The sequence below is a fragment of the Myxine glutinosa genome, chromosome 11 (assembly GCF_964187855.1).
Source record: "Myxine glutinosa chromosome 11, kmMyxGlut1.1, whole genome shotgun sequence".
NCBI lineage: Eukaryota > Metazoa > Chordata > Myxini > Myxiniformes > Myxinidae > Myxine > Myxine glutinosa.
The window spans coordinates 135,120,368-135,145,784 of record NC_136271.1 but is presented as its reverse complement, the minus strand read 5'-3'; the positions used below and the strand labels follow the sequence as shown (position 1 = coordinate 135,145,784).

Genomic DNA, 25,417 nt, shown 5'->3' with positions numbered 1-25,417 from the left:
AGGGTAATTCTAAAGGATAATTCTAAAGTGTGATTCTAAAGGGTAATTCTAAAGTGTGATTCTAAAGGGTAATTCTAAAGGGTAATTCTAAAGGGTAATTCTAAAGGGTAATTCTAAAGGGTAATTCTAAAAGGTAATTCCAAAGGGTAATTCCAAAGGGTAATTCTAAAGGGTAATTCTAAAGGGTAATTCTAAAGGGTAATTCCAAAGGGTAATTCTGAAGGGTAATTCTGAAGGGTAATTATAAAGTGTGATTCTAAAGGATCTCGCGAGATCTTGGAGACGGCGGCAGGGATTTTCGAAGCTCCACACGGTCTCCACGTTTTTCGAAGTTAAGTCTGTTCACAATTGTATTTTGTCGAAACTGTATTTATCTTTCGGTGTGTGAAGTTATTGTGTGCAACTTTGGTTGTTTCTCGGTGTTTATCTTTCATAAATTGATCGTCTGTTTGCCGTGTCGCGAGCAAGGCCTTGTACAGTGTGCACTGTACAACCTTGAGGCTTTGTTTTTCTCTCAGTGGTCCGTCGTTTGTGATCCAATAACTTTCGTTCTCTGTATTCCCAGGCTTTTCACCCATAGCCTACTTCCTTGTGTAAATCTCAACTCAAAAAAAAACAAAAAAAAAAACATTTCCTTCTCTGTTCTCATTCGTTTATTCATTCTTATTCGTTCGTTCGTTCTTCGACCACGTGTTTCTCCCCCATTTCCCCAGATAGTTTTCACTCATTAACCTTCAATGTTTACACTTTCCCCTCAAGTTATGTATTCCGTCATATTTTATAACACCTTTTTCTTCTTCTTCTTTAAAAGGCTGCTTTCGACTTGCTCACCAAATCAATTCATCCCAAAAAAAATATCCATCTCCTATAGTGCCTTTGTTCTACATTCCCTAAACTCTCCTGCACTCCATCCTCCATCCAGCATCCTTAAACGTATTTTTAACTCGAAGGTCACAAGAAACTCATTTTGCAATAAATGTTCGTTTCCCATAAATCGTACACTTTCAAAAATCCAATCTCACCCCTCCCCTCCAAATCTTCCCCATAACCCCTCCCCTCCAAATCTTCCCCATCACCCCTCCCCTCCAAATCTTCCCCATCACCCATCCCTTTCAAATCTCCCCCCTTGCCCCCTCCCTCCTAAACTACCCCCTCACCCCTCCCCGCCAAGACGCCCCCTCGCCCCTCCCCTCCTAGACTCCTGCCTCACCCCTCCCCTCCAAATCTCCCCCATATCCCATCCCTTTCAAATCCCTCCCCTTGTCCCTTCCCTCCCAAACTCCCCCCTCACCCCTCCCCTTCAAATCTCCCCACCCTCATTGCTTCTCAATTTCCCCCCGCTCACTCCCCCTCCTCAAAGCGTCCTCCCCGCTTCTTCCCCCTTCAAACTCTCACCTCCATCCCCCCCAACCTTCTGCCTCGCTCTTCCCCCTCCTCAAATAACACCTCATTGTGGCTCACCCAATCACCATCAAACTTTTTGTCCGCCCCATCCTTCCCTTTCTCCGAGCTATTCTGAAATCTCTGACACACCTTCAACAGCTCTCCCTACCTCTTCCACCTCTTCCACATCTTACCCTACCCCTCCTCCCCCCTATTCTGTATCTGATGCTCCCTCTTCCTCTTCATTAACGGTATGGACCTCAAACATCCGGGGCCTTCGTTCAAACTTAACCGATCTCTCCATACAGGTTGCTTCTGTCAAACCAGACGTGATCTGCTTAACAGAAACTTTCCTCCTTTATGATGTCTCTGATTCCATAGTATCTCTCCCGGGCTACTCCCTCCTCCGGTATGATAGACCTGAGCCTCGTCCTGGAGGCGGGGTTGCTATCTTTATCAAAAACTCTATTCCTCACTCGCCCTGCACTGCACTCTCTCCACCTCACCCCCAGGAATACCTCTGGCTACGGCTTCCCCTTCGCTCCCACCTCTTGTTCATATGTGTGTTGTACCGTCCACCAAACAGTGATGACTCCATCTACATCTCGCTGTCTGATGATATGGACCAACTTCTATCTACTCATCCCAACTCTCTCTTCCTCATATGTGGTGATTTCAACTGTCATCATGCCAGTTGGCTGGGTGTGGGTACCTCTCTCACCAGCCATGGCTCCTCAGCAAAGGACTTCTGCGACTCACTGGGACTGACACAATCTGTCAATTTCCCGACCCGGATCTCAGTCAACGGAACATCTTCTCTTCTGGACTTGGTTATGACTAACTTCCCTGAAAATGTCTGCTGCTCTTCTTCTGCTCCGATCGGAACATCTGATCATGTCCTTGTTAAAGTGGACATCTCTCTGACCATCCTCAGGGAGCCTGCTCAGCGTCGACGAGTCTGGCATTTCACTCAGGCCAACTGGCACGGTCTTCAAGCAGCCATCAATCATCTGGACTGGTCTCCCATCTCTACCACCTCTGACATCAACTCATCCTGGGAATTCTTCCAAAGTAAATTGCTCTCTCTCATGCACAGATTTATCCCATCTCGTCTTCAGTTGTCATACCCTTCCTCCCGTCCATGGTACACGGAATCTTGTGGTGAGGCTGTTGCCCAGAAACAACTTGCCTTCGTCTCCTGGAAAGCAAATCCAACGGAAGGAAATCTCATTTCCTTCCACAAAGCCCGAAACAAGTGTGTGTCCACCCTCAGGAGAGCCAGGAAACAATATCTCTCCGTTCTCAAGACCGAACTCGCTTATCTGTCTCCCTCTTCCAAATCCTGGTGGCGTCTGGTCAAATCCGTTTCTGGTGTTTGTTCCCCCTCCATCCCCTCCCTTACCTCAAACGGCTACACAGCTGACTCCGCACGTGAAAAAGCTGAATGCCTCAACTCTGTGTTTGCCTCTAAATCTTGTGTCCCAAACCCATCCCTCTCTGTACCCACCATACCCAGTCGTACCCTGCTGCTCCTGGACTCCGTGTCCTTTCCTCCTGACAAGGTGGAAAAGTTTCTGTCAACCCTCGACTCTGATTCTGCAACTGGACCCGACGGCATCAGCACACGGGTCCTAAAATCCTGCTCTGCTGCTCTATCTCACCCTCTCTCTGTTCTCTTCACCCTATCTTTTGCTCAAGGTCAACTGCCATCTGCTTGGAAATCAGCCAATATCACCGCTTTGCACAAAAAAGGTGCAAAAACAGATCCTTGCAACTACAGACCAATCAGCCTTCTCCCAATTATCAGCAAAGTCATGGAATCCATCATTGCTTCTGATATGAAATCTTTCATCTTCTCCAATGGCTTGATCTCTGATCATCAATTTGGTTTCAGACCAGGTCACTCTACTCTGGACATGCTGCTTCTGCTGTCTCAACAATGGATGGAGGTCCTCAATGCCAAACAGGAAATTAGAGCTGTCTCCCTCGACATATCACGTGCCTTCGACACGGTCTGGCACCCCGCTCTGCTCACCAAACTCTCCTCCTTTGGTATCCATGGAAATCTCCACGCATGGCTGGCGGACTTCCTCTCTAGTCGTCGTCAACGTGTGGCCCTGAATGGGTTTCTCTCATCTCCTCTTCCTGTTCAGGCTGGAGTTCCCCAAGGCAGTGTTCTAGGCCCCGTGCTTTTTCTGGTCTTCATCAATGATCTCTCTGACTCTCTCGAAAATCCTCTCTATCTCTTTGCTGATGACTCCACTCTCTGCCGCTCCATTCCTCTTCCCTCAGATCGGCAGTCTGCTGCCTCCTCACTCTCTGAAGACCTGGACAAAATCACAGACTGGTCAAACAAGTGGAACATGTCTTTCAATCCTGACAAATCTCACACTCTTACTATGTCTCTCCGAAAAGATCGACTGGACAACCCTCCCATCCACTTTCTCAACAATCCTCTCCAAGAAGTTCTGTCGCTCAAGATTTTGGGTCTCACTATCTGCCATGATCTTTCTTAGGAAAACCACATTTCCAAGCTGGCCTCCAAAGCCAGTCGCCGACTGGGCATCCTCCGTCGTGCGAAGTCCTTCCTCGGCACACCTGAGCTCCTCACCACATACAAGGCTTTCATCCGCAGCTCAATGGAATACTGTTCTCCCCTATGGGCCGGAGCTCCTGCCTCACACCTAGCTCGGCTTCACGCTGTTGAAACCAAAGCTTTCAGAATTATTGGAATCTCCCGCGATGAAGCTATCTCTGAGGGCCTTTCACTCACTCACCGCAGGCAGGTAGGTGGTCTTTCTGTCTTCTACCGACTCCTCTCCGGCCTTGCACCCCCAGCTCTCTCTGTGCTCTGTCCCCCAAATATTCCTACAGGTCGCACAAGATCTGCCAGCAACCCTCTGATGGTTAAACTGCCTAAATCTCGGCTCTCCGCTCACCTTCACTCTTTCATTCCTCTTTTCTCCCGCCTCTGGAACAAACTCCCTCACTCCCTTCAATCCCACTCCTCCCTCCAGGTCTTTAAAACAGCTGTTCACCACCATCTCTTATCTTCCCCCATCCAAAACCTTGATCTTTTCTACCCCCGCTAATTCACCCCAGATCCACCTTGTTTGAAATTCCAACTTCTTTCCTGGAAGTCCTGGCAGTGTCCATATGTTTTATACCTCTCCCACTGCCCCCTTCCCACGCCCCCCCCAAAGCCCTCGCCCTCTCTCAGATCTCTCGATGTCTCCATGTCTCTCGGTCCCTGCTCTCAAATGTTGTGTTTGTGTCCTTCCCCCTCTCTCCCCATCTTGTCTACCGCTCCCTATGTTATATGTTTTATGTGTCGGTTTGTCTTTCTGTGTGATTAATGTTCGCTCTTTCACGAGCCTCGATATTGTATACAAAAAAAAATAAAAAATAAAAAAAATAAAAAAGGGTAATTCTAAAGTGTGATTCTAAAAGGTAATTATAAAGTGTGATTCTAAAGGGTAATTCGAAAGGGTAATTCCAAAGGGTAATTCTGAAGGCTAATTCTAAAGGGTAATTCTAAAGGGTAATTCTAAAGGGTGATTCTGAAGGGTAATTCTAAAGGGTAATTCTGAAGGGTAATTCTAAAGGGTAATTCTAAAGGGTAATTCTAAAGGGTAATTCCAAAGGGTAATTCTGAAGGGTAATTCTAAAGTGTAATTCTCAATTGTAATTCTAAAGGGTAAATCTAAAGGTTAATTCTAAAGGGTAATTCTAAAGGGTAATTCTAAAGGGTAATTCTAAAGGGTAATTCTGAAGGGTAATTCCAAAGGGTAATTCTAAAAGGTGATTCTGAAGGGTAATTCTCAAGGGTAATTCTAAAGGTTAATTCTAAAGGTTAATTCTAAAGGGTAATTCTAAAGGGTAATTCCAAAGATTAATTCTGAAGGGTAATTCTAAAGGGTAATTCTAAAGATTAATTCTGAAGGGTAATTCTAAAGGGTAATTCTAAAGGGTAATTCTAAAGGGTAATTCTAAAGGGTAATTCTAAAGGGTAATTCTGAAGGGTAATTCTAAGGGGTAATTCTAAATGGTAATTCTAAAGGGTGATTCCAAAGGGTAATTCCAAAGATTAATTCTGAAGGGTAATTCTAAGAGTGATTCTGAAGGGTAATTATAAAGGGTAATTCTAAAGGGTAATTATAAAGGGTAATTCTAAAGGGTAATTCTAAAGGGTAATTATAAAGGGTAATTCTAAAGGGTAATTCTAAAGGGTAATTCTAAAGGGTAATTCTAAAGGGTAATTCTAAAGGGTAATTCTAAAGGGTCATTAAAAAGGGTAATTCCAAATGGTAATTCTAAAGGGTAATTATAAAGGGTAATTATAAAGGGTAATTCTAAATGGTAATTCTAAAGGGTAATTCCAAAGGTTAATTATAAAGGGTAATTCTAAAGGGTAATTCTAAAGGTTAATTCTAAAGGGTAATTCTAAAGGGTAATTCTAAAGGTTAATTCTAAAGGATAATTCTAAAGGGTAATTCCAAAGATTAATTCTGAAGGGTAATTCTAAAGGGTAATTCTAAAGGTTAATTCTAAAGGGTAATTCCGAAGGGTAATTCTGAAGGGTAATTCTAAAGGGTAATTCTTAAGGTTAATTCTAATTGTTAATTCTAAAGGGTAATTCTAAAGGGTAATTTGAAAGGGTAATTCCAAAGGGTAATTCCAAAGGGTAATTCCAAAGATGAATTCTGAAGGGTAATTCTAAAGTGTGATTCTAAAGGGTAATTCTAAAGGTTAATTCTAAAGGGTAATTCCAAAGGGTAATTCTGAAGGGTAATTCTGAAGGGTAATTCTAAAGGTTAATTCTAAAGGTTGTTTCTAAAGGGTAATTCCAAAGGGTAATTCTGAAGGGTAATTCCGAAGGGTAATTCCAAAGGGTAATTCTAAAGGTTAATTCTAAAGGGTAATTCCAAAGGCTAATGCTAAAGGGTAATTCTAAAGGGTAATTCCAAAGGGTAATTCTGAAGGCTAATTTTGAAGGGTAATTCGAAAGGGTAATTCTAAAGGGTAATTCTAAAGGTTAATTCGAAAGGGTAATTATAAAGGGTAATTCTAAAGGTTAATTCTAAAGGGTAATTCTAAAGGGTAATTCTAAAGGTTAATTCGAAAGGGTAATTCCGAAGGGTAATTCTGAAGGGTAATTCTAAAAGGTGATTCTAAAGGGTAATTCTAAAGGCTGATTCTAAAAGGTGATTCTAAAGGGTAATTCTAAAGGGTAATTCTAAAGGGTAATTATAAAGGGTAATTATAAAGGGTAATTCTAAATGGTAATTCTAAAGGGTAATTCTAAAGGGTAATTCTAAAGGGTAATTCTAAAGGGTAATTCTAAAGGGTAATTATAAAGGGTAATTATAAAGGGTAATTCTAAATGGTAATTCCAAAGGGTAATTCTAAAGGGTAATTCTAAAGGTTAATTCTAAAAGGTGATTCTAAAGGGTAATTCTAAAGGGTAATTCTAAAGGGTAATTATAAAGGGTAATTATAAAGGGTAATTCTAAATGGTAATTCTAAAGGGTAATTCTAAAGGGTAATTCTAAAGGGTAATTATAAAGGGTAATTATAAAGGGTAATTCTAAAGGGCAATTTAAAAGGTTAATTCTATAGGGTAATTCTAAAGGGTAATTCTAAAGGGTAATTCTAAAGGCTGATTCTAAAGAGTGATTCTAAAGGGTAATTCTAAAGGGTAATTCTAAAGGTTAATTATAAAAGGTGATTCTAAAGGGTAATTCTAAAGGGTAATTCTAAAGGGTAATTATAAAGGGTAATTATAAAGGGTAATTCTAAATGGTAATTCTAAAGGGTTATTATAAAGGGTAATTCTAAAGGGTAATTCCAAAGGGTAATTCTAAAGGGTAATTCTAAAGAGTAATTCTAAATGGTTCTAAAGAGTAATTCTAAATGGTTCTAAAGGGTAATTTTAAAGGGTAATTCTAAAGGGTAATTCTAAATGGTAATTCTAAAGGGTTATTATAAAGGGTAATTCTAAAGGGTAATTCCAAAGGGTAATTCTAAAGGGTAATTCTAAAGAGTAATTCTAAATGGTTCTAAAGAGTAATTCTAAATGGTTCTAAAGGGTAATTTTAAAGGGTAATTCTAAATGGTTCTATAGGGTAATTTTAAAGGGGTTCGTTCATTTTTAGGCTTTGCCTATTTCATCTATCTATAATTCCAGTAATCTCTGTGTGTGTGTGTGTGTCTGTGTGTGTGTGTGTGTGTGTGTGTGTGTGTGTGTGTGTGTGTGTGTGTGTTTGTCTGTGACCGCTGTTTCTCGACAACCACGGGTCCGATATACTTGAAACTTGCCAGGTATATTGCTGGGGACCTGAGGATGTGCCTTTTCAAGGTTTCATATTAATCGGAGAAGTAGTTACCGAGCTATGGCGATTTAGCCGTTCGCCGTTCGCTTTGGCTTTGCGAATGGACCAAACCATTCATGTAAATAGAGGGGGGGGGGGGGGTTCTGTGGTCGTTCGCTTTGGCTTTGCGAATGGACCAAACCATTTCATGTAAATAGAGGGGGGGGGGTTCTGTGGTCGTTACTGCCACGCGGTTTGGAATGTTTTTCCGAACGGGCACCCACGTACGGGCACGTCCTAGTCTATCTATAATTCCAGTAATCTCTGTGTGTATGTGTGTGTGTCTGTGTGTGTGTGTGTGTGTGTGTGTGTGTGTGTGTGTGTGTGTGTGTGTGTGTTTGTCTGTGACCGCTGTTTCTCAACAACCACGGGTCCGATCTAATTGAAACTTGCCAGATATATTGCTGGGGACCTGAGGATGTGCCTTTTCAAGGTTTGAAATTAATCGGACAAGTGGTTCCCAAGGTATGGTCACCGTACTCGCAGGCCGTTCGCTTTGGCTTTGCGAATGAACCAAACCATTTCATGTAAATAGAGGGGGGGGGGGGGTTCTACCGTACTCGCAAGCCGTTCGCTTTGGCTTTGCGAATGGACCAAACCATTTCATGTAAATAGAGGGGGGGGGGTTCTGTGGTCGTTACTGCCACGTGGTTTCAAAGTTTTTTTTTGTTGTTGTTGTTTGCACGCATGTTTTTTTGCACCCACGTACGGGCACGCCCTAGTATTTAAAATGCCAAACAACCGTTTCCTTCAGACACGTGATGTGATTTTTTTTACCTGTGTAGCAGTCAAACACATTTGAAAATCATTCCAAACAGGAAACCTGCTGTTTTTAGGGATGCAATGAAGGACATAAACAACATGCATGTATAACTAATTTAACGTGTTAAATAAGGTGGTGTAAAATGTATTGGGTGTACTGGAAAGTAATGTCGTTTTTTTTAACCTGTGTAATCCTCTTTGAAAAACGATATTACTTTCCGGTACACCTATTATAAGATAAACGGTGGTAAACCTCCGAAAAATTGTTGTTGTTGTTTTTCTATAACCATTAAAATCTTTATTTTATTTTAATTGAATTCCGAAATTGAACACTGCAGAACACAAATCACCTTCTTTCCACATCCAAAAACCTAAAATTTAGTAGTACGAGGGCAAAACTTGCTGTCATCTCGACCAATCAAATCTTCCTCGCACACTGAGGACGGAGCGATATTTGTGATATTTACACAAAATGTTGGATTGTGCTCGGAAATATAGATTGTGCTCAGAACCATAGATCGTGCTCGGAAACGCAAATCAAGAGTTTAAAAAACCCCTTCCCATGTCCCCTGCCTCCATACTGCGTGGGTCAGGTGTTTTATGAAGTTTATTTATTTCTCGTAGTTATAAGGCTCATGGTGCAGGTTGGACATAATCACATGCAGGACAAACATCAGTAGAAGGGATCCAAACCTGGACTCCTACAACATGATCCACTAGTCCAAATGGGAACATATATGGAATAAATGGTTACAAGCATCCCATGGTGCAGCACAGAGCAAACTTTGACAATGTATCTAAATGGAGGCACGGATGGGGTTAAACTGCAGCACAGATGCAGCACAGAGCAAACTTTGACAATTTATCTAAATGGAGGCACGGATGGGGTTAAACTCGGCATTGAACTCTTAAGAGCCAGAATACCACTTTGTGCAACACTGTGGCACTCCATCTTTGTACTGCGGATGTTGTGCAGAGAGAATTAGTGATCAGATTACTTTGGCGTTGATTGCTGAGCATTCTACATGAGCCAATGCTTTTGGTGATCTCAGCAAGGAAAGGGTTTCAATTGGTGAATAACATGAGGCCACTGAAGACTTCTACCATAAAAAACTACTTTAATCAAGTCTGTCATACAAAATGGAAGTGGAAATGCCATTTTGTACTTGTTTTTACTCTGTATATCAATCAGGGGGGATCATGGTGCAGACATTACTTCAATATCGAAGACAGAGAAAGATTGTCCAAAAATATAATTCACTTGTGATTTCACATCACCTGCTCGACAATCATCAACCAATCACTTTTCTCTTTCACCACCTTGTAAAACACTGCAGTCACCTGACTCAGCGTAGTCGCAATGAATGAAGTAGTCGAAATGAAATGAATTTTTTTTTAGCCACGTCGCAGACGCTGCTCATAGAGTGCCCTCTGCTGTTGTTGTTGTTGTTGTTGTTGTTCTTCTTCTTCTTGTTCTTCTTCTTCTTCTTGTTGTTCTTGCAGAGAAGACAAAACCTCGAAGCTCCACCCATTCTGGGAACCATAGCTCCACCCATTTTGGGAGAGGCTTCATATAAACAAATATCCACCATTTTATTAACTCGCATAGCTTTGAGGCCTGTTTTGTAGGCCCGTGGTGTCTTCCTCTCTCACACAGTTTTATTTCAAATCAAATTCGATATATCATTTCATTTTTCACAGTCGCTAACAGTTTTGACTCGGTTGAAAAATAACGGGAAGAAAATCCGATGAAAGTTGCCCTTTATAGAACGAAATGAATTCTCAAAGGCCTGTAACTTCAAGTCCATTGAGATATATATTTTTTAAATCGCGGCATGGTCAGTCATACACCGCCCGAAATAACAGACGGGAAAATGCCGAGATATATATATTTTGTTTAAATCGCGGCATGGTCAGTCATACACCGCCCGAAATAACAGACGGGAAAATGCCGAGATATATTAAAAATTCGTCCATTTGATGACAATCGTCACGATGAAATATTTAATTTATACGTCGTCACAATAATGTGGAGAGAGGAGCATAGCTTCGTTCACGTGTCGCCACACACGGGAAATTGCCGAGATATATATTTTTTACATCGCGGCATGGTCAGTCATACACCGCCTGAAATAACACCGAGATATATTTAAAATTCGTCGCCACACACGGGAAATTGCCGAGATATATTTTCACTTTGCACAAAAATAACATCAAGTAATCGAATCAATAGGAATGTCCTGTGCCTATAACATCGACGTTATAGGCACAGCTGCATCTAGGCATTGTGTAACATCGACGCGGCTTTTGTTTTAATTAAAACTTTTTGTACTTGTTATCGTTAGAGGAGCTTTGGGCAGTACCTCTCTTTCATAAGGTAGCATTCTGATGTATGTCACAAGTTGTCCTGTGACCATTAAGAATCAACCATAAGGTGTGGACAGGTCCAATGGTGTATGTTGTGAAAATCAACCAAATCCACAACTCGTCCCATAGATAGGTTTAATTTCAATTAGATCGTAACATCATCCTGTAAAATACACCATGCAACATATATGTCAGGATCAAGGCATCATATGAGAAAGATTGGATATATCAGTCAATGCAAGCAAGCCTAGAATATAAGTGGGTACGTACCATTCAATTCTACATGTCATTGTATAAAGTCGCAGGAGTGGCCTCGAGTCGCGGACGTCCCGAGGTCTTATAGACACCGCCCAGTGGTTTAAGTGAGCGTCACACCCGGGGTTCAACTTACATTTTCACCACATTCTCCCCGCCGTTAGAACTATGCTGCCACTAGGCAGGAAGCGAGCGCGCGTCAGCATTAATAGGTAGAGGAAGTCATTATAGCATTATTAGGGTGTCAAATAAATATCCCTATTGATTCTTGTCTTTGCGCCATTGTGTTATGTTTCGCACACTGTCAAAGCGTCTTTAGGGCTTCCTGGAAAGCGCTATACGAAACAAATCCATTATCAGTAGTACAGGTCAGTCGGTCCATCCGTAGAGGTCAGTGTGGCGAATTACCCTGCCAGCACAGGTTCGGAAACTACTGGGTACGTCGTCCCCAAATCCGGAGTCCCCTGCTTCGGAGTAGCCGCTGGAGGCAGGTGTCGGAGGGGCACCTCAGTGCCCTCACCGCTTCAGGCAGGGGTGTATCAGGCGAAGGGAGGGACGGCAGATGTTCTCTAGGCGCACTCATAGCCCGGTTAGCAAACATGTCCGATACTGGCAGACGATGAGCCTGTGGGTCACAATAGGCTAGTCTCACAGGCCTATGTGCTGGATAAGGTGTACCTTTGCGATATGCAACTCATTACATAAGGTGTACCTTGTCGAAGAGCGAATGTCCATTCGTCGCAATGCAACGCATTTCAGGCAGATGTGTCGATGTGGAAGATGTGTAAACCAGTAAGCCATGTCTATTCGTCGCAAGGCAACACATTACAGGAAGATGTGTCGATGTGGAAGATGTGTAAATCAGTAAGCCTCTTTACAGTAAGCTGTAACAGTAAGTAAGATTACATGACAGGAGGCCATTACAGTAAGTCCATTACAGTAAGTCTGTACCTGCCTTGGCTCCCAAGGTTACATGGTCGATCCACATTAGATCCATGTCATGGAATTGCCGAGGAAGAGAACCGACGAGAGCCATAACGAGAGTTACGCGATACCCCGGACTCCCCCTGTTTTGAAATCACGAGACTCGAGCGCTCTCTGACGGCAGCGCGTACGAATTACAAGCTCCGGCAAATAGTTTCAAGCAAAACGTTTGCCACGAGTGCCCTCCGTAGGCTGCCCGAACGACCGGCATGGCAGTTACGACGACGCACAAAACGACCGAAATGCGCCTTCCCAGCGAAGCGCGCAGAATCTCCCGACCTGCAGCACAGCGCGCAGAGGATCGGAGAAGATCGGCTATACCGGCTACCGTCCCGGAGGGATTGTCCCGGAGAGAAAACGTCGAGATCGAGAAATGGAAAACGTCCCGGATGGATCGACATCCAAGAGAATGGCCCGGATGGATGGATCGACATCCAAGAGAATGGCCCGGATGGATGGATCGACATCCAAGAGGATGGCCTGGATGGATAGATCGACATCCAAGAGGATGGCCTGGATGGATGGATCGACAGCCAAGAGGATGGCCCGGATGGATGGATCGACATCCAAGAGATTGGCCCGGATGGATGGATCGACATCCAAGAGGATGGCCTGGATGGATGGATCGACAGCCAAGAGGATGGCCCGGATGGATGGATCATCATCTCACCCCCTCACTCATCCATCCCCCCCCCCCCCCCCCCCCCCCGTCGTGAAGTGTGAGATAACAGCCGCGCATCGCGTGTGACCTTCACAGTCTGGGTCAGAGGGAACGCAATCAGGCAGCGGCCGGGCGAGGCGTCTCGCAGTCTCGAAATGTGTGGAGGCGAGCCAGGAGACCTGTCCTAGAAGCAACAAGCCCAGAGTCAAGGGCGATCCGGCGGGCCGGTGCCCACGTGGCTTGCTCAGGAGACGAGGGAGTCGGGCGCAACGCTCAATGTCACCGTGTCATGGGGTCACCGTGCACGCCCAAATGCCCCGTGCCTTATCGATTAACGGCATAAGTCCGCGATGTTGGCTAGTCGCCCTCGAAGGCCGCCACGTTATGACACGCACTTTCGGGCAGGGGCGGTCAGATTGAGTATTTCTGCTATCTGTAGAGGTACCCAGGTAGACGAACTCTGATGACGCAAGCGCGGGAAACAGTTAAATGGTGCTGTAAAGCAAACGCGTGATTTAGTCGGTGACGTCATCAATTGGTTCGGGCGCGCGCGGGCGGGTTTGATGGCGAGTTCCAGCTGAGCGGTATCCCCAGACGGAGTAAAGTAGCACTCCGAAATCTAAAGTCTCGCGTCCATTGGGCAGCAGCATTCGAGCGGGCTCGAGATCGGTGTACGGAATACGAACCCGGCCGACGAGCGAAAAGTATTATCTAGGGCGCACCGCGTACGAGGGAAACCGAAAGTTGAGCTCGGCCCGTTGAACCAGTGCGGCTTCGCCGAGTCGAGAGGGCGAGCACGCCGAGTCGAGAGGGTGAGCACGCCGAGTCGAGAGGGCGAGCACGCCGAGTCGAGAGGGCGAGCATGCTTGGCAGCGATAGACTGCACGACCTGTAGTAGCATCTCGTTTGTTTAGCTGTCGGGTCAAAGGATCGAATACATATCACGCCCTGAAGTAGCGTCTCGTTTGTTAGCTTTCGGGTCAGAGGATCGAATACATATCACGCCCTGAAGTAGCGTCTCGTTTGTTAGCTTTCGGGTCAAAGGATCGAATACATATCACGCCCTGAAGTAGCGTCTCGTTTGTTTAGCTTTGGGGTCAAAGGATCGAATACATATCACGCCCTGAAGTAGCGTCTCGTTTGTTTAGCTTTTGGGCCGTGTTTTGTCCGGAGTTTTAGACATAGTTAGTCATATAGAATACACATGGTATACGATCATCTATCATAAGCATAAGCCCGAGTGTCGTGAAAGGCTACGAAGGTCCCGCTCGACGTCCTTAGAAACTCATCCGTGCTGCGACGAGTCCTCGCATGGTGCCAAGCGAGCCTCCATTGAGGCGATTCCGGGCAGCGGAGTTCGCCGGCCTCGTTGAGTAGCCACATGTAGGTGGGATTTTGACGAGCCGCGATCAGAATCGCCGGCCTCGCAGAGTGGTGCCCGCGAAGGGCGCAGTGCCCGAGCAGCCGGAGTGAGCCGGCCGTGTGAGGCACGGCGTGATGCCGACGAGCAGTGCGCGATTCGCGCGGAGGAGGTGGTTCCACCGAGAAGCAAGTGGTCAGGGTGAGCCGGCCGTGTGAGGCACGGCGTGATTCCGACGAGCAGTGCGCGATTCGCACGGAGGAGGTGGTTCCACCGAGAAGCGAGTGGTCAGGGTGAGCCGGCCGTGTGAGGCACGGCGTGATTCCGACAAGTAGTGCGCGATTCGCGTGGAGGAGGTGGTTCCACCGAGAAGCGAGTGGTCAGGGTGAGCCGGCCGTGTGAGGCACGGCGTGATCCCGACGAGCAGTGCGCGATCCGCGCGGAGGAGGCGATTCCACCGAGCAGCGAGTGGTCGGAGTGTGCCGGCCCGCGCGGAGGAGGCGATTCCACCGAGCAGCGAGTGGTCGGAGTGTCCGGCCCGTGCGGAGGAGGCGATTCCACCGAGTAGCGAGTGGTCGGATTGTGCCGGCCGTGTGGAGGCATGGCCGACATGGGAGTCGTGATCACTCGCGTGGGAATCTCATCTCGGGCCGAGGCACGCAAATCTAGGATGATTCTCTCGGACGGAGCCGTTAGCGTTTCGAGCAACCGAGGCTAGACTCGTACCTTCGGCGCCAAGCGGGTCCGTCGTTCCGACGGGGTTGCGGCCCAGGACATTTCCCAGTGGCCTCCTTCAGCAGGCGCCTTGCCGGAGTCCGTCATGCCTGCTCCGGCGTTCGGGCCTCAGGAGAGCAGTTTGCGTTTTGACGACGCGGTCCCGCAAAAGGCTTGCGAGATCCCCATCGCATCCGGTCCTTTTGAGGCAGACCGGCGGCGAGAGTAGTCGGAGCTCCGTAGCTGGAGCTAGCTCGACGGGTCCTCCGCCGGTCATTCTTCTCCGAGGTGGGCCTCGCAGGAGAATGGAGAATGTCGGGAACGCTCGTCTGTGATCTGCGTTCATCCGGCCATCGCAAGACTCGTGTCCCGCCATTTCCGAAGATTATAATTGAAATTAAGTGTTGTGAAAATCAACCAAATCCACAACTCGTCCCATAGATAGGTTTAATTTCAATTAGATCGTAACATCATCCTGTAAAATACACCATGCAACATATATGTCAGGATCAAGGCATCATATGAGAAAGATTGGATATATCAGTCAATGCAAGCAAGCCTAGAATATAAGTGGGTACGTACCATTCAATTCTACATGTCATTGTATAAAGTCGCAGGAGTGGCCTCGAGTCGCGGACGTCCCGAGGTCTTATAGACACCGCCCAGTGGTTTAAGTGAGCGTCACACCCGGGGTTCAACTTACATTTTCACCACAGTGTATATCAGCCAATCCACACTACATCCTCCCCGAATGTCATTAGAGAGCCAGCTGGGTTTTTGTCGACAATCTGATAACAACTTGGTACTTCTCCTGGGACAAGCTTAAGTTGCAGAAGCCTGGGATCCAAAATCTTAAATATTGCGGCACAGTACATGTGAAATGGACTAATGATCCCGCCCGAGCATCTCAAAATTATTCCATCTTACTATAATTCACCAAATGTCTGTCTGTCTATCTGTTCCCAGGTACCGCAAAAACCACTGAACCAATCGCAACAAAATTTTTGGTGGGTAATCCTGGGACCCCCTGGAGTAAAATAGGCTATATTGTTTTTCCTTTTTTTTTCTTCCAATTTTCCAATTTCCAATTTTTCCAATTTTCCAGTTTTTCCAAACACGATGGAATAATATTTACCGATATGAACAATGATGTGGCTTTTATTGAAATTCTACAAATACTGTTTAGATTTTGATGATTTGCGTGTGATATGATTTAACTGATGTTTATATAAATCGTTTAAAATAAAAAAAACCCTTCAATTTCTGATATTTTGCCTTTTCATTTGGGCCTCCCAATTGAAGCCCCGCCCATAGGGCGGGTACCGTTGCTAGTATTTTGAATGCGTGTTTCGTGGCTTCAGAGGTGTGGTCATCATTTTATTTTGTATGCAGACTTTGGCTGCTGGGTGCATTATTTCTGGGAGCACAGCTGTGCCACTGATGCAATTCCCCTGTAGCTTAGAGCAGGAATTTGGAATTTGCTTCAGATGATGGCAATAGTTTTGCCTCTTCTCGCAAAGGACACTGTGAGATCTTTAACGTCCACCAACTACTGCTGGTACAAAGGGGACAGCCAAATTAACATCCGTCGGAGAGACGGCACGAGCAGAAAAGGGCTCCTTCCTGCTAATCTTAAGGAACTGTATATCAGCTCCAAGGAGGATCATAAATTCTAGGCCTTCACATTGTGGTGTCTAGATTTTGCAATTTTAGGCCATGCTGGTGTATTACTATGGGAGTCAGGGAACATAATGTATATGCATGTACACTACCGGTCAAAAGTTTTAGAACACCTCAATTTTTCCAGTTTTTATTGAAATTTACGCAGTTTAATGTCTCAATGTACTCTGAAATTAAGCATAAAACAAAAAAAATTTGAGATAAAAAAAATCATAGAATCATTTTGTTTAACAAAATTTAGTTTAAATTTTTGACTCAGCAAAGTATCCTCCTTTTGCAGATATAACCGCCGAACACACTCGTGGCATTCTTTCTACAATGGAAATCAAATATTGTTTGGGAAGTTCTTCCCAACACTGTTGCAGAAGTTCCCACAAATGTGTTGCACTTGTAGGTTGCTTTGCTTTCACCCTTCTGTCCAGTTCATTCCAAACCAGCTCGATGGGGTTTAAGTCTGGAGACTGTGCTGACCATTCCATGATTTGAAGCCTACCGTCTTGTTCTTTTCCTCAAAGGTAGTTTTGACATAGCCTGGAGGTGTGTTAAGGGTCATTATCTTGCTGTAGGATGAACCTCCTGACCAACTACGCGTATACCAGAGGGTATTGCTTGGCACTGCGAAATGCTGTGGTTAAAGCATTTTACAAAAAATGCATTTTACAAAATGCTTTTTACAAAATGCATTACAAGCATTTTACAAAAAAGCAAAATGCTGTGCTGTGGTAAAAGCCCTTTTGGTTCAGGGTGTCAGTCACTCTGTGCAAGTCGCCGACGATCCAGCAAAAGAGCCCCCAGACCATCACGCTTCCTCCTCCATGTTTGACAGTTGGTGTCACACACTGAGGAACCATCCTTTCACCTTACTTGACGGCGTACAAAAACCCTGCGTGATGAACCAAAGATTTCAAATTTTGATTAATCAGTCCATAAGACCTTCTTCCAGTCTTCAGTAGTCCACTGGCGGTGCTTCATGGCCCAGGCAAGCCTCTTTGTCTTATTTTGCCATCTTAGCAATGGCTTTCTTACTGCCACTCGACCTGTCAAACCTGCAGCTCGAAGTCTTCTCTTCACAGTTGAAACTGAGACTTGCTTACTTCGACCAGTGTTAAGCTGTGCTTGAAGCTGTTGTCCTGTGAGCCGCCTTTCACACAAGCTGTTGACTCTCAGAAACTTGTCTTCTGATTCTGTTGTGGCTTTGGGTCTGCCAGACCTTTTCCTGTCAGAGTTTCCTCCAGTTTCCAATACACTACTTCCTGCAGTGCAATATTGTCCAAATAATGCTTCAGAGGGTGTAATAACAGTCTGTTCCAATACTGCTTTTATACAGACAGGGGGTTTGTAATCAAGTAATCAGCAGAGGTTGGGACACCTGTAGGAATTGTTTACATCAACTTTCAAGGCTTAATTTACTTACATTGCTGCAGAACAGCTGTAAGTTCTTAACCCATTACTTGTTCCCTGAAGAAGGCCTTTATTTTTTACAATATAACTGTGCAATTTACATTATTTCCCAGTTTTTGCTAACCTAAACTTTTTTTTAAACCTCGAGCAGTTTACTGCTTACCTTTGTACCATTTCAGGTTATTCACTGGACTTGAATTGCTTAAATTTCAATAAAAACTGGAAAAATTGAGGTGTTCTAAAACTTTTGACCAGTAGTGTACACTGTTGTACAGTCAGGGAACACAATGTATATGCATGTACACACAATGTATATGGTGGTTAAAATTGAAGTAGAAAGACTTGGAGTGTTTTGGAATTGTTCAATAACAGAATAAAATTAACAATTGAATCAAAGTACCAATTGTCAAAATAAAAACAATTTTTTTGGTCTCATTTGTAGCTGGATTCTGTTACATGCTCATGGGTCTACGTTAAGTCATATCCATCTCTGTGTGAAGCTTCGTGTTGGTCTGCGTCGCCAGACAAGATAAGCAATGGATTTTGTGAACTACAGATGATAAGAGTAACTGCCGTGGGAAACGAGCTGAGGCTGTCGCTAAATGGAGTGTTCGCCCTTTGTCAGAGTCAGAGCTGTTCAGGGTGTCCACAATGTCTTTTGCCTCCACTGTGTAACTTTGGATTTATCTCTAGTAGAGTTAGGTTTTTGTTACAGATGACTAGCAGATTAGCTGATTCCACTGGGCTGTTGTAAGGGAATCAATTTCCAATAGAGTGTGGAATATTTAAGGAGTTTGACAGGAATGTCTTTTGACAGCATAATAGCAGGGGCCCGTGGACATTCTGCATAATGTATAATGTGACTTCAAATCCTCAACCCCTTTCTTCTTCAAGTCCGCATCTCTCTCCCCTCCAAAATCCAAGTCCGCATCCCTCCCTCCTCTTCCAACTTCACATCTCTCCCCCTCCATTCCTCTCCACCCCCTCTTTCCAACTACAAACCACTTCCCTCTCAACTCCAAGTCTGCATCCCTCCCCCCTTCCCAACTCCAAATCTGCATCCCCCCATTAACTCTACCAACTCCAAATCACTCTCCAAATCCCTCCCCCCTCTCTCGCAAGAATTGACACACAGACTGATTAGACCTGTAGCGACCTCAAGCCAATATGGAAGGTATCACTGTAGTTTCCAGTTTTCATTATTCTCGTTCATTTGTTCTCCTAATACCCCCAAAATGTTCCCTCACTGAAGCCCATGTTCACAAACGTAGAGGATTCCGTGCGCGGTACCACTTTATTTCAAATCACATCATAAATAAAACAAAAACCCTCTTTTGATTTGTACCAACCCGTTTTTCGTCACCTCCAACTTGCCATGGATGGATTAGTAAGGAGTCTTTGGTTCCTTTCTTTCTTGGTCTTCGTCTCGCTGGCTCTCTTCGTCTCCTGCTCTGCTTCGTTGTTGCTCAGGGAGGACTGCTCTCTGGTGACGTGGTCGTCGCCTCACAATCCATCACCTCCACTGCATCCATAATTCCTGTTCCCGAGCTCCACCATTGCCCTGCACACCACTCAGCATTGCGCCATAGGGAAGTCCTCGCCTGCTTTCCCCCATTGTTTTGTAAGAGCACCAAGCGAGATCTGTGGTGCCTAACGGGGTTAGGATTGTTATTTATTCGTCTTTGTAGATACGTTTGCGTGTCCCTACATCCCTCTTTGTGTCTGTTGACTCGCTTAGTTTGTTCCGTATTGAATGTCCTGTCCACCTTTCTCCATTCATTATACATAAACCCTTTAAAGGTAAGAAACGTCTCCCATCCTTCTGCTTCCCGTGTGTGCCACCACCAAATTTGGTTTGTTTGGGTGACCTTGGGGAACGGTAAAGTTGTGGATGAGTTTCACTCAATTGAGTTCCACAAACTGAATTTCACTGAGTTTGAGATCTTTCGGCCGTTCGTGGGATAGGAAATTCCAGCGCAGACAGAGGCTGTTTGACGCGCGTGTTAACAGAGGCTGTTTGACGCGACAATATTATCGTGACTTTGCATTGTCCGGAACTTTCAGTGGAGTCCTCTTTTTCATCCCATTCGCACGAGAGACTCAGCTGATGACATACAGAACATAATTTCCAAGGATTGGAGAGGGGGGCCATCCTCTCCCACCTTACTCCAACATTGATATAATAGGAGGCCAGAAGTCTGCCATATTTGCATATGTCATAAACAATAAACAATCCCATGCATGGATTAGTAAGGAGTCTTTGATTCCTTTCTTTCTTGGTCTTCGTCTCGCTGGCTCTCTTCGTCTCCTGCTCTGCTTCGTTGTTGTCCAGGGAGGACTGCTCTCTGGAGACCCTAACCGCTCCCCTGTCTTATTTTCTCCCTCCCTCTATCTCCAATTTCCTCTCCTTCTCTTCTCCGTCCTGTCATTGTCATTAAGCACGCACTTGTGCTTTAATGACAGGTTTATTAACATCATCACATTCTTGCTTTAAAGAAAACAAATGATAATGATTTTGCTCCTGCTTTATCTCAGCATGTATAGTCAGTCTGACATCCTCCTGCTGAGGCAGGCATGGATGTACATTCTGGATGCCAAATTGGAAGTTAGGGGAATATTACTGGATATTTCTTGTGTTGCCATATCGTTTGAATTTTCAGCCAGCTTTCCAGGCTCTCGGATTTCGATATTCGAGACCCCCCTCCACACTTAGTTGGCTAACCTTCTGCATGCATGCAAACATGATGTAAAACCTGATTAGCATACTCTCTCCTACTTCCTCCCAGCAGCTGGAATCCCACAGGGCAGAGTTCGCTGTACATTTTTATTCCATGCGTATATGAATAATTTATTAGACGCTTCTCATTCTTTCAATTCCATGTCATACAATGCTGCGTATGAACAAAACATGGGCATCGTCATTCATTCTTGACCTCAATACAATATGGTCCTGGAACATGGCATTCAACTGATGTGTTATATGCCTCGTATGTTGCTTCCAACTCTGTTTCTTGAAAAGACAATCTGGCTGACCGCTCCCACCATCCCCAAAACCCCCCCTACCAGTTCTTTGGATCCGCCATGCCATCTCATGAGACAAGCTCTCAGCAAAGACTCTTCTCAAACTCCCAGCTGGTCTCTCATGCTCCAAAGAAAAATCATTTCCACCATTGTCAGTCCTTTTTTTTGACATCACTGCAGACAAAACCTTAGTACGTAGTTTATGTATGTATTTAAGTTTGGCAGTTGAAATTAGGTAGGCAGGTGTCTTACATAGTACAAACTCCATTTGGCAATTAGTGTTGTGGCTTTTTTCAGGATGCTCGATGCTGACAATGCCACATGGGTTAGCATAGTCGGCCAACGAAGCACAGGTGGATGTTACCTCCTGAATAGAGGTCAAACATTAATGTTAATCACAGGTGTCGAACCCTTTTTTTTCTTTTCTTTTTCCCCCAAAATGTATTTGGTATGACCTTGGCAGAAAAGGAAATTGTAACACTGAGTAATCTGTCCTTTCGGAGCGACATTAAGTCGGTTATCTCACTTGCTTGTGGACGATAAATGTCCCACTGTCTCAGATGAAAATAGTTACCCTGGCCAAATGGTAATTTCCTATTGGCCTGTTGTATAAATCATCCCCTGCAATGTCAGTCTATCTGTGATGTCGGCTTACCTTGTTTGGTGAGTTATGCTGAGAATGAAGTTCTGTTACCGCACACCCATCAAAAATTACTCCAACATCAACATCAAAAATCAAGAGTTTGAGGATAAAAACTGATGAAAATTTTTAAATAAGTGAGAAAAATTGATAAAAATCAGAAATCCATCCACATTAAGGTCGAGTGCCCTTATTCTAGAGAGGAGCTGTTGTCACCAATTGGGCCTCCTTAAATGCCATATCTCAGCCAATTTAAAAGAAAATAAAGTATCTGCTTGTCAATATTACATTTCATTGAAACGAATGTCCGTCATCTTCTCTAACTTTAAAACCTGTCTTCAAAAGCTGACGATGTTGGTTACTGTGTTTCCTCCCCTCCTCTCTCTCCCCTGCCCTCCTCTCTTCCCTGCCTTCCCTTCCTCTCTGCCCTATCCTCCCTTCTCCGCTCTCTCTCCTCTCGCTGCTATCCTTCCTTCTCCGCTCTCTCCCCTACCTTCCCTTCTCCCCTCTCTCCTCTGTCCTCCCTCCTCTCCCCCCCCACCCTCCCTCACCTTTTCTCTCCCCTGCCCTCCTCTCCTCTCTCCCCTACTCTCCCCTCTCTCCTCCCTCCTCTCCCCCCTACCCTCCCTCCCCTCTTCTCTCCCCTGCCCTCCTCTCCTCTCTCCCCTACTCTCCCTTCTCTCCTCTGTCCTCCCCTCCTCTATCCCCTACCATTCCTTCTCTCCTCTCTTCGCTGACCTCCCCTCTTCTTTCCCCTGCCCTCCCTTCTCCCCTGCCCTCCCTCCTCTCTCCCCTCCCTCCTCTCTCCCCAACCCTCCCTTGTCCCCTCTCTCCCTACCCTCCTCTCTCCTCTCTCTCTCTCCCTTCTTTTGTCGGTTCATTAATTCCCTTTGTCATTCCATCAAACTAGCATCAAACTATTCCATCAAACCGCTCTAGCAGGGAACATGGCCTTAAAATGCATGTTGTTGTATTCCATCAAACTGTGGCTCTACTGCCCATATTCTGTCTTTTTATCCTCTGCCTGCACTTCACTCTTCCATGAGCCTCACTGTTTTATGTTTTTTTTTAATACAAGCGAAGTGTGATGAAGTTGTATGGATGGAACTCAACATATACATATATATAATTCTTTTTAAATCCTACTTTTATCTTTTCTCACAGACAAGATGATTGCGTTCTCTGCCACCGGAGAACGTACAACAGCCAGACCAGCCTTTGATGAACCGGCACTTGCTCCTGCCGGCAACATGAACACGCAAGGCCAGGTCAAGGGAAGACCCGAGGCTTTGTCGACAATACGTCAGCCTAATCCGGCTGTCGCTACACCCGCTACCCTCCCTGAAATGGCTGACGTACCGGGTGTGAATGGAGGGACCACCGGAATGGTGGCTGGAATTGGTGTGGCGGCTGCTTTATGTGTGGCCGTGCTTCTCTTCGCCATGTCAAAACATCAGGGCCGAGACAATGGAGCAAGCAGGAGGCCAAAGGAGCCAGGCAAGGAAGTGCGGCAAGATCAAGAGTTGAGACACGGCGAGCAGGTGGAAGGAATTGAAGACAAAGAGTATTTTGTTTGACAATAAATAAATATTAGGGAATGAGGCATCGGATGCCAACTGTCCTTCCTTCTAGAAGTGTCATACTCCTGGATGACCGTCACCACTTTTTCCTTTTATTTTTTGAGGATAATCTTCCAGATTTATTTTTTAATTATTATAATTTCATCGCTTTTTCTGTTTCATCTTCCCTCATTTTTGCGGCCACCTTTCCACTTCTAATTCCACTAAAATCTCAGCACAACCACCTGCCTTGATTTGTCGAACACCATAACACAGAATGGAGGGCAGCATCACAACAGTTCTAGTACTACAGGCCATCATGAATGATGTACACTTGTGCTTTGCCCCACGTGCCAGTCTCCCTTGGCAACTTGTCAAGTCGCCTCTTCTTTTCCCCAGCATGTGGGTCTACCTCTTCAATTTCAGTCCTGCATTTCTACATTTCCATTTCTCCGAAAGCCTTTTTCTCACTCTTTAATTTTCCTAAATGTCCAATTAATTTCTTTCCCTTTAGGTTCCTGCTAAACTGTTTTTCTCGAGTAATAATTTCATCGTTTTTGCACATGTCACCCACCCACAATTGCTGTGTGAATATAAGCTACCAGAAGAACCGAGGTAAGTATACGAGAAAGTAGATCGAAGCCGAATGGACGTAGCGACTTTTGGGTAAAGGTCACGTGGGATCTCTAGTACCTTTTCCAACTCGGTGACAGGTTAAAAGACGTTTATGATTTGCATTAAACTCGAAGAAAGAGCAGAATGTTGATCATTATTTTGACACATGGGTCCTGTTTCTATCTTCTCTTTGTGATGTGGTGTGTGACCGCCACGTTATTGTGGCCTGCGGAGCATGGGAATTTGTATCTGTGAAGGTAAGCCACGCTGCGCGTGTTTCTCAAACTCTTATCAGTACTGTCTTTCCTCCAGCCTACCTAACCTTTCAATTTTCTTTCTTAACATTCCACAATGGGGGACGATTTGCTGTTGGTCTTGTTGAACACACTTCATAACCTTCTTTTACACGGACAGTATTTGATTCTCGCCCCTTTCCCTGTTGCTCACCTGTTTACTTTCTGGATTTTACTCATGAAAACTTGTGAACCTCACATCTTCGATTAAAATAATTTAATTTTTTATTTTATCCCCTATAAACCACCACCACAACCACTTCCTCAACTCACTCTAACAACCTCACACCTTCGATTCAAACTATTTAATTTATTTATTTTATCCCCTATAATCGAATTTATCCCCTATCCCCTATAATTTCATCCCTATAACATTCATCACTTCAACTGCTTCCTTGACTCACTCTAACAACCTGACACCTTCAATTCAAACTATTTAATTTATTTATTTTATCCCCTATAAACCATCCCTACAACCGCTTCCTTGACTCACTCAAACAACCTCACACCTTCGATTCAAACGATTTAATTTTTTATTTTATCCCCTATAAACCATCACTTCAACCGCTTCCTTGACTCACTCAAACAACCTCACACCTTCGATTCAAACGATTTAATTTTTTATTTTATCCCCTATAAACCATCACTTCAACTGCTTCCTTGACTCACTCAAACAACCTCACACCTTCAATTCAAACTATTTAATTTATTTATTTTATCCCCTATAAACCATCCCTCCAACCGCTTCCTTGACTCACTCATACAACCTCACACCTTCAATTCAAACTATTTAATTTTTTATTTCATCCCCTATAAGCTGTCCCTACAACCGCTTCCTTGACTCACTCTAACAACCTCACACCTTCGATTCAAACTATTTAATTTATTTATTTTATCCCCTATAAACCATCACTTCAACTGCTTCCTTGACTCACTCTAACAACCTGACACCTTCAATTCAAACTATTTAATTTTTTATTTTATCCCCTATAAACCATCCCTACAACCGCTTCCTTGACTCACTCAAACAACCTCACACCTTCGATTCAAACTATTAAATTTATTTATTTTATCCCCTATAAACCATCCCTACAACCGCTTCCTTGACTCACTCAAACAACCTCACACCTTCGATTCAAACTATTTAATTTTTTATTTTATCCCCTATAAACCATCCCTCCAACCGCTTCCTTGACTCACTCATACAACCTCACACCTTCAATTCAAACTATTTAATTTTTTATTTCATCCCCTATAAGCTGTCCCTACAACCGCTTCCTTGACTCACTCTAACAACCTCACACCTTCGATTCAAACTATTTTATTTATTTATTTTATCCCCTATAAACCA

At 44.5% G+C, this 25,417-nt stretch overlaps 1 protein-coding gene across 1 annotated transcript in view; it reads left to right on the top strand.

Annotated features, from left to right (window-relative positions):
• LOC137436834 (neurexin-1-beta-like) overlaps nucleotides 1–23,999 on the top strand; it is a 513,626-nt gene extending 489,627 nt beyond the window's left edge. The window contains exon 6 of the mRNA XM_068130988.2: nucleotides 22,764–23,999. Coding sequence (XP_067987089.2) covers nucleotides 22,764–23,176 — 413 coding nt within the window. The 3' untranslated portion in view covers nucleotides 23,177–23,999. The remainder of the gene's footprint in view (nucleotides 1–22,763) is intronic.
• Nucleotides 24,000–25,417: the final 1,418 nt, after the last annotated feature.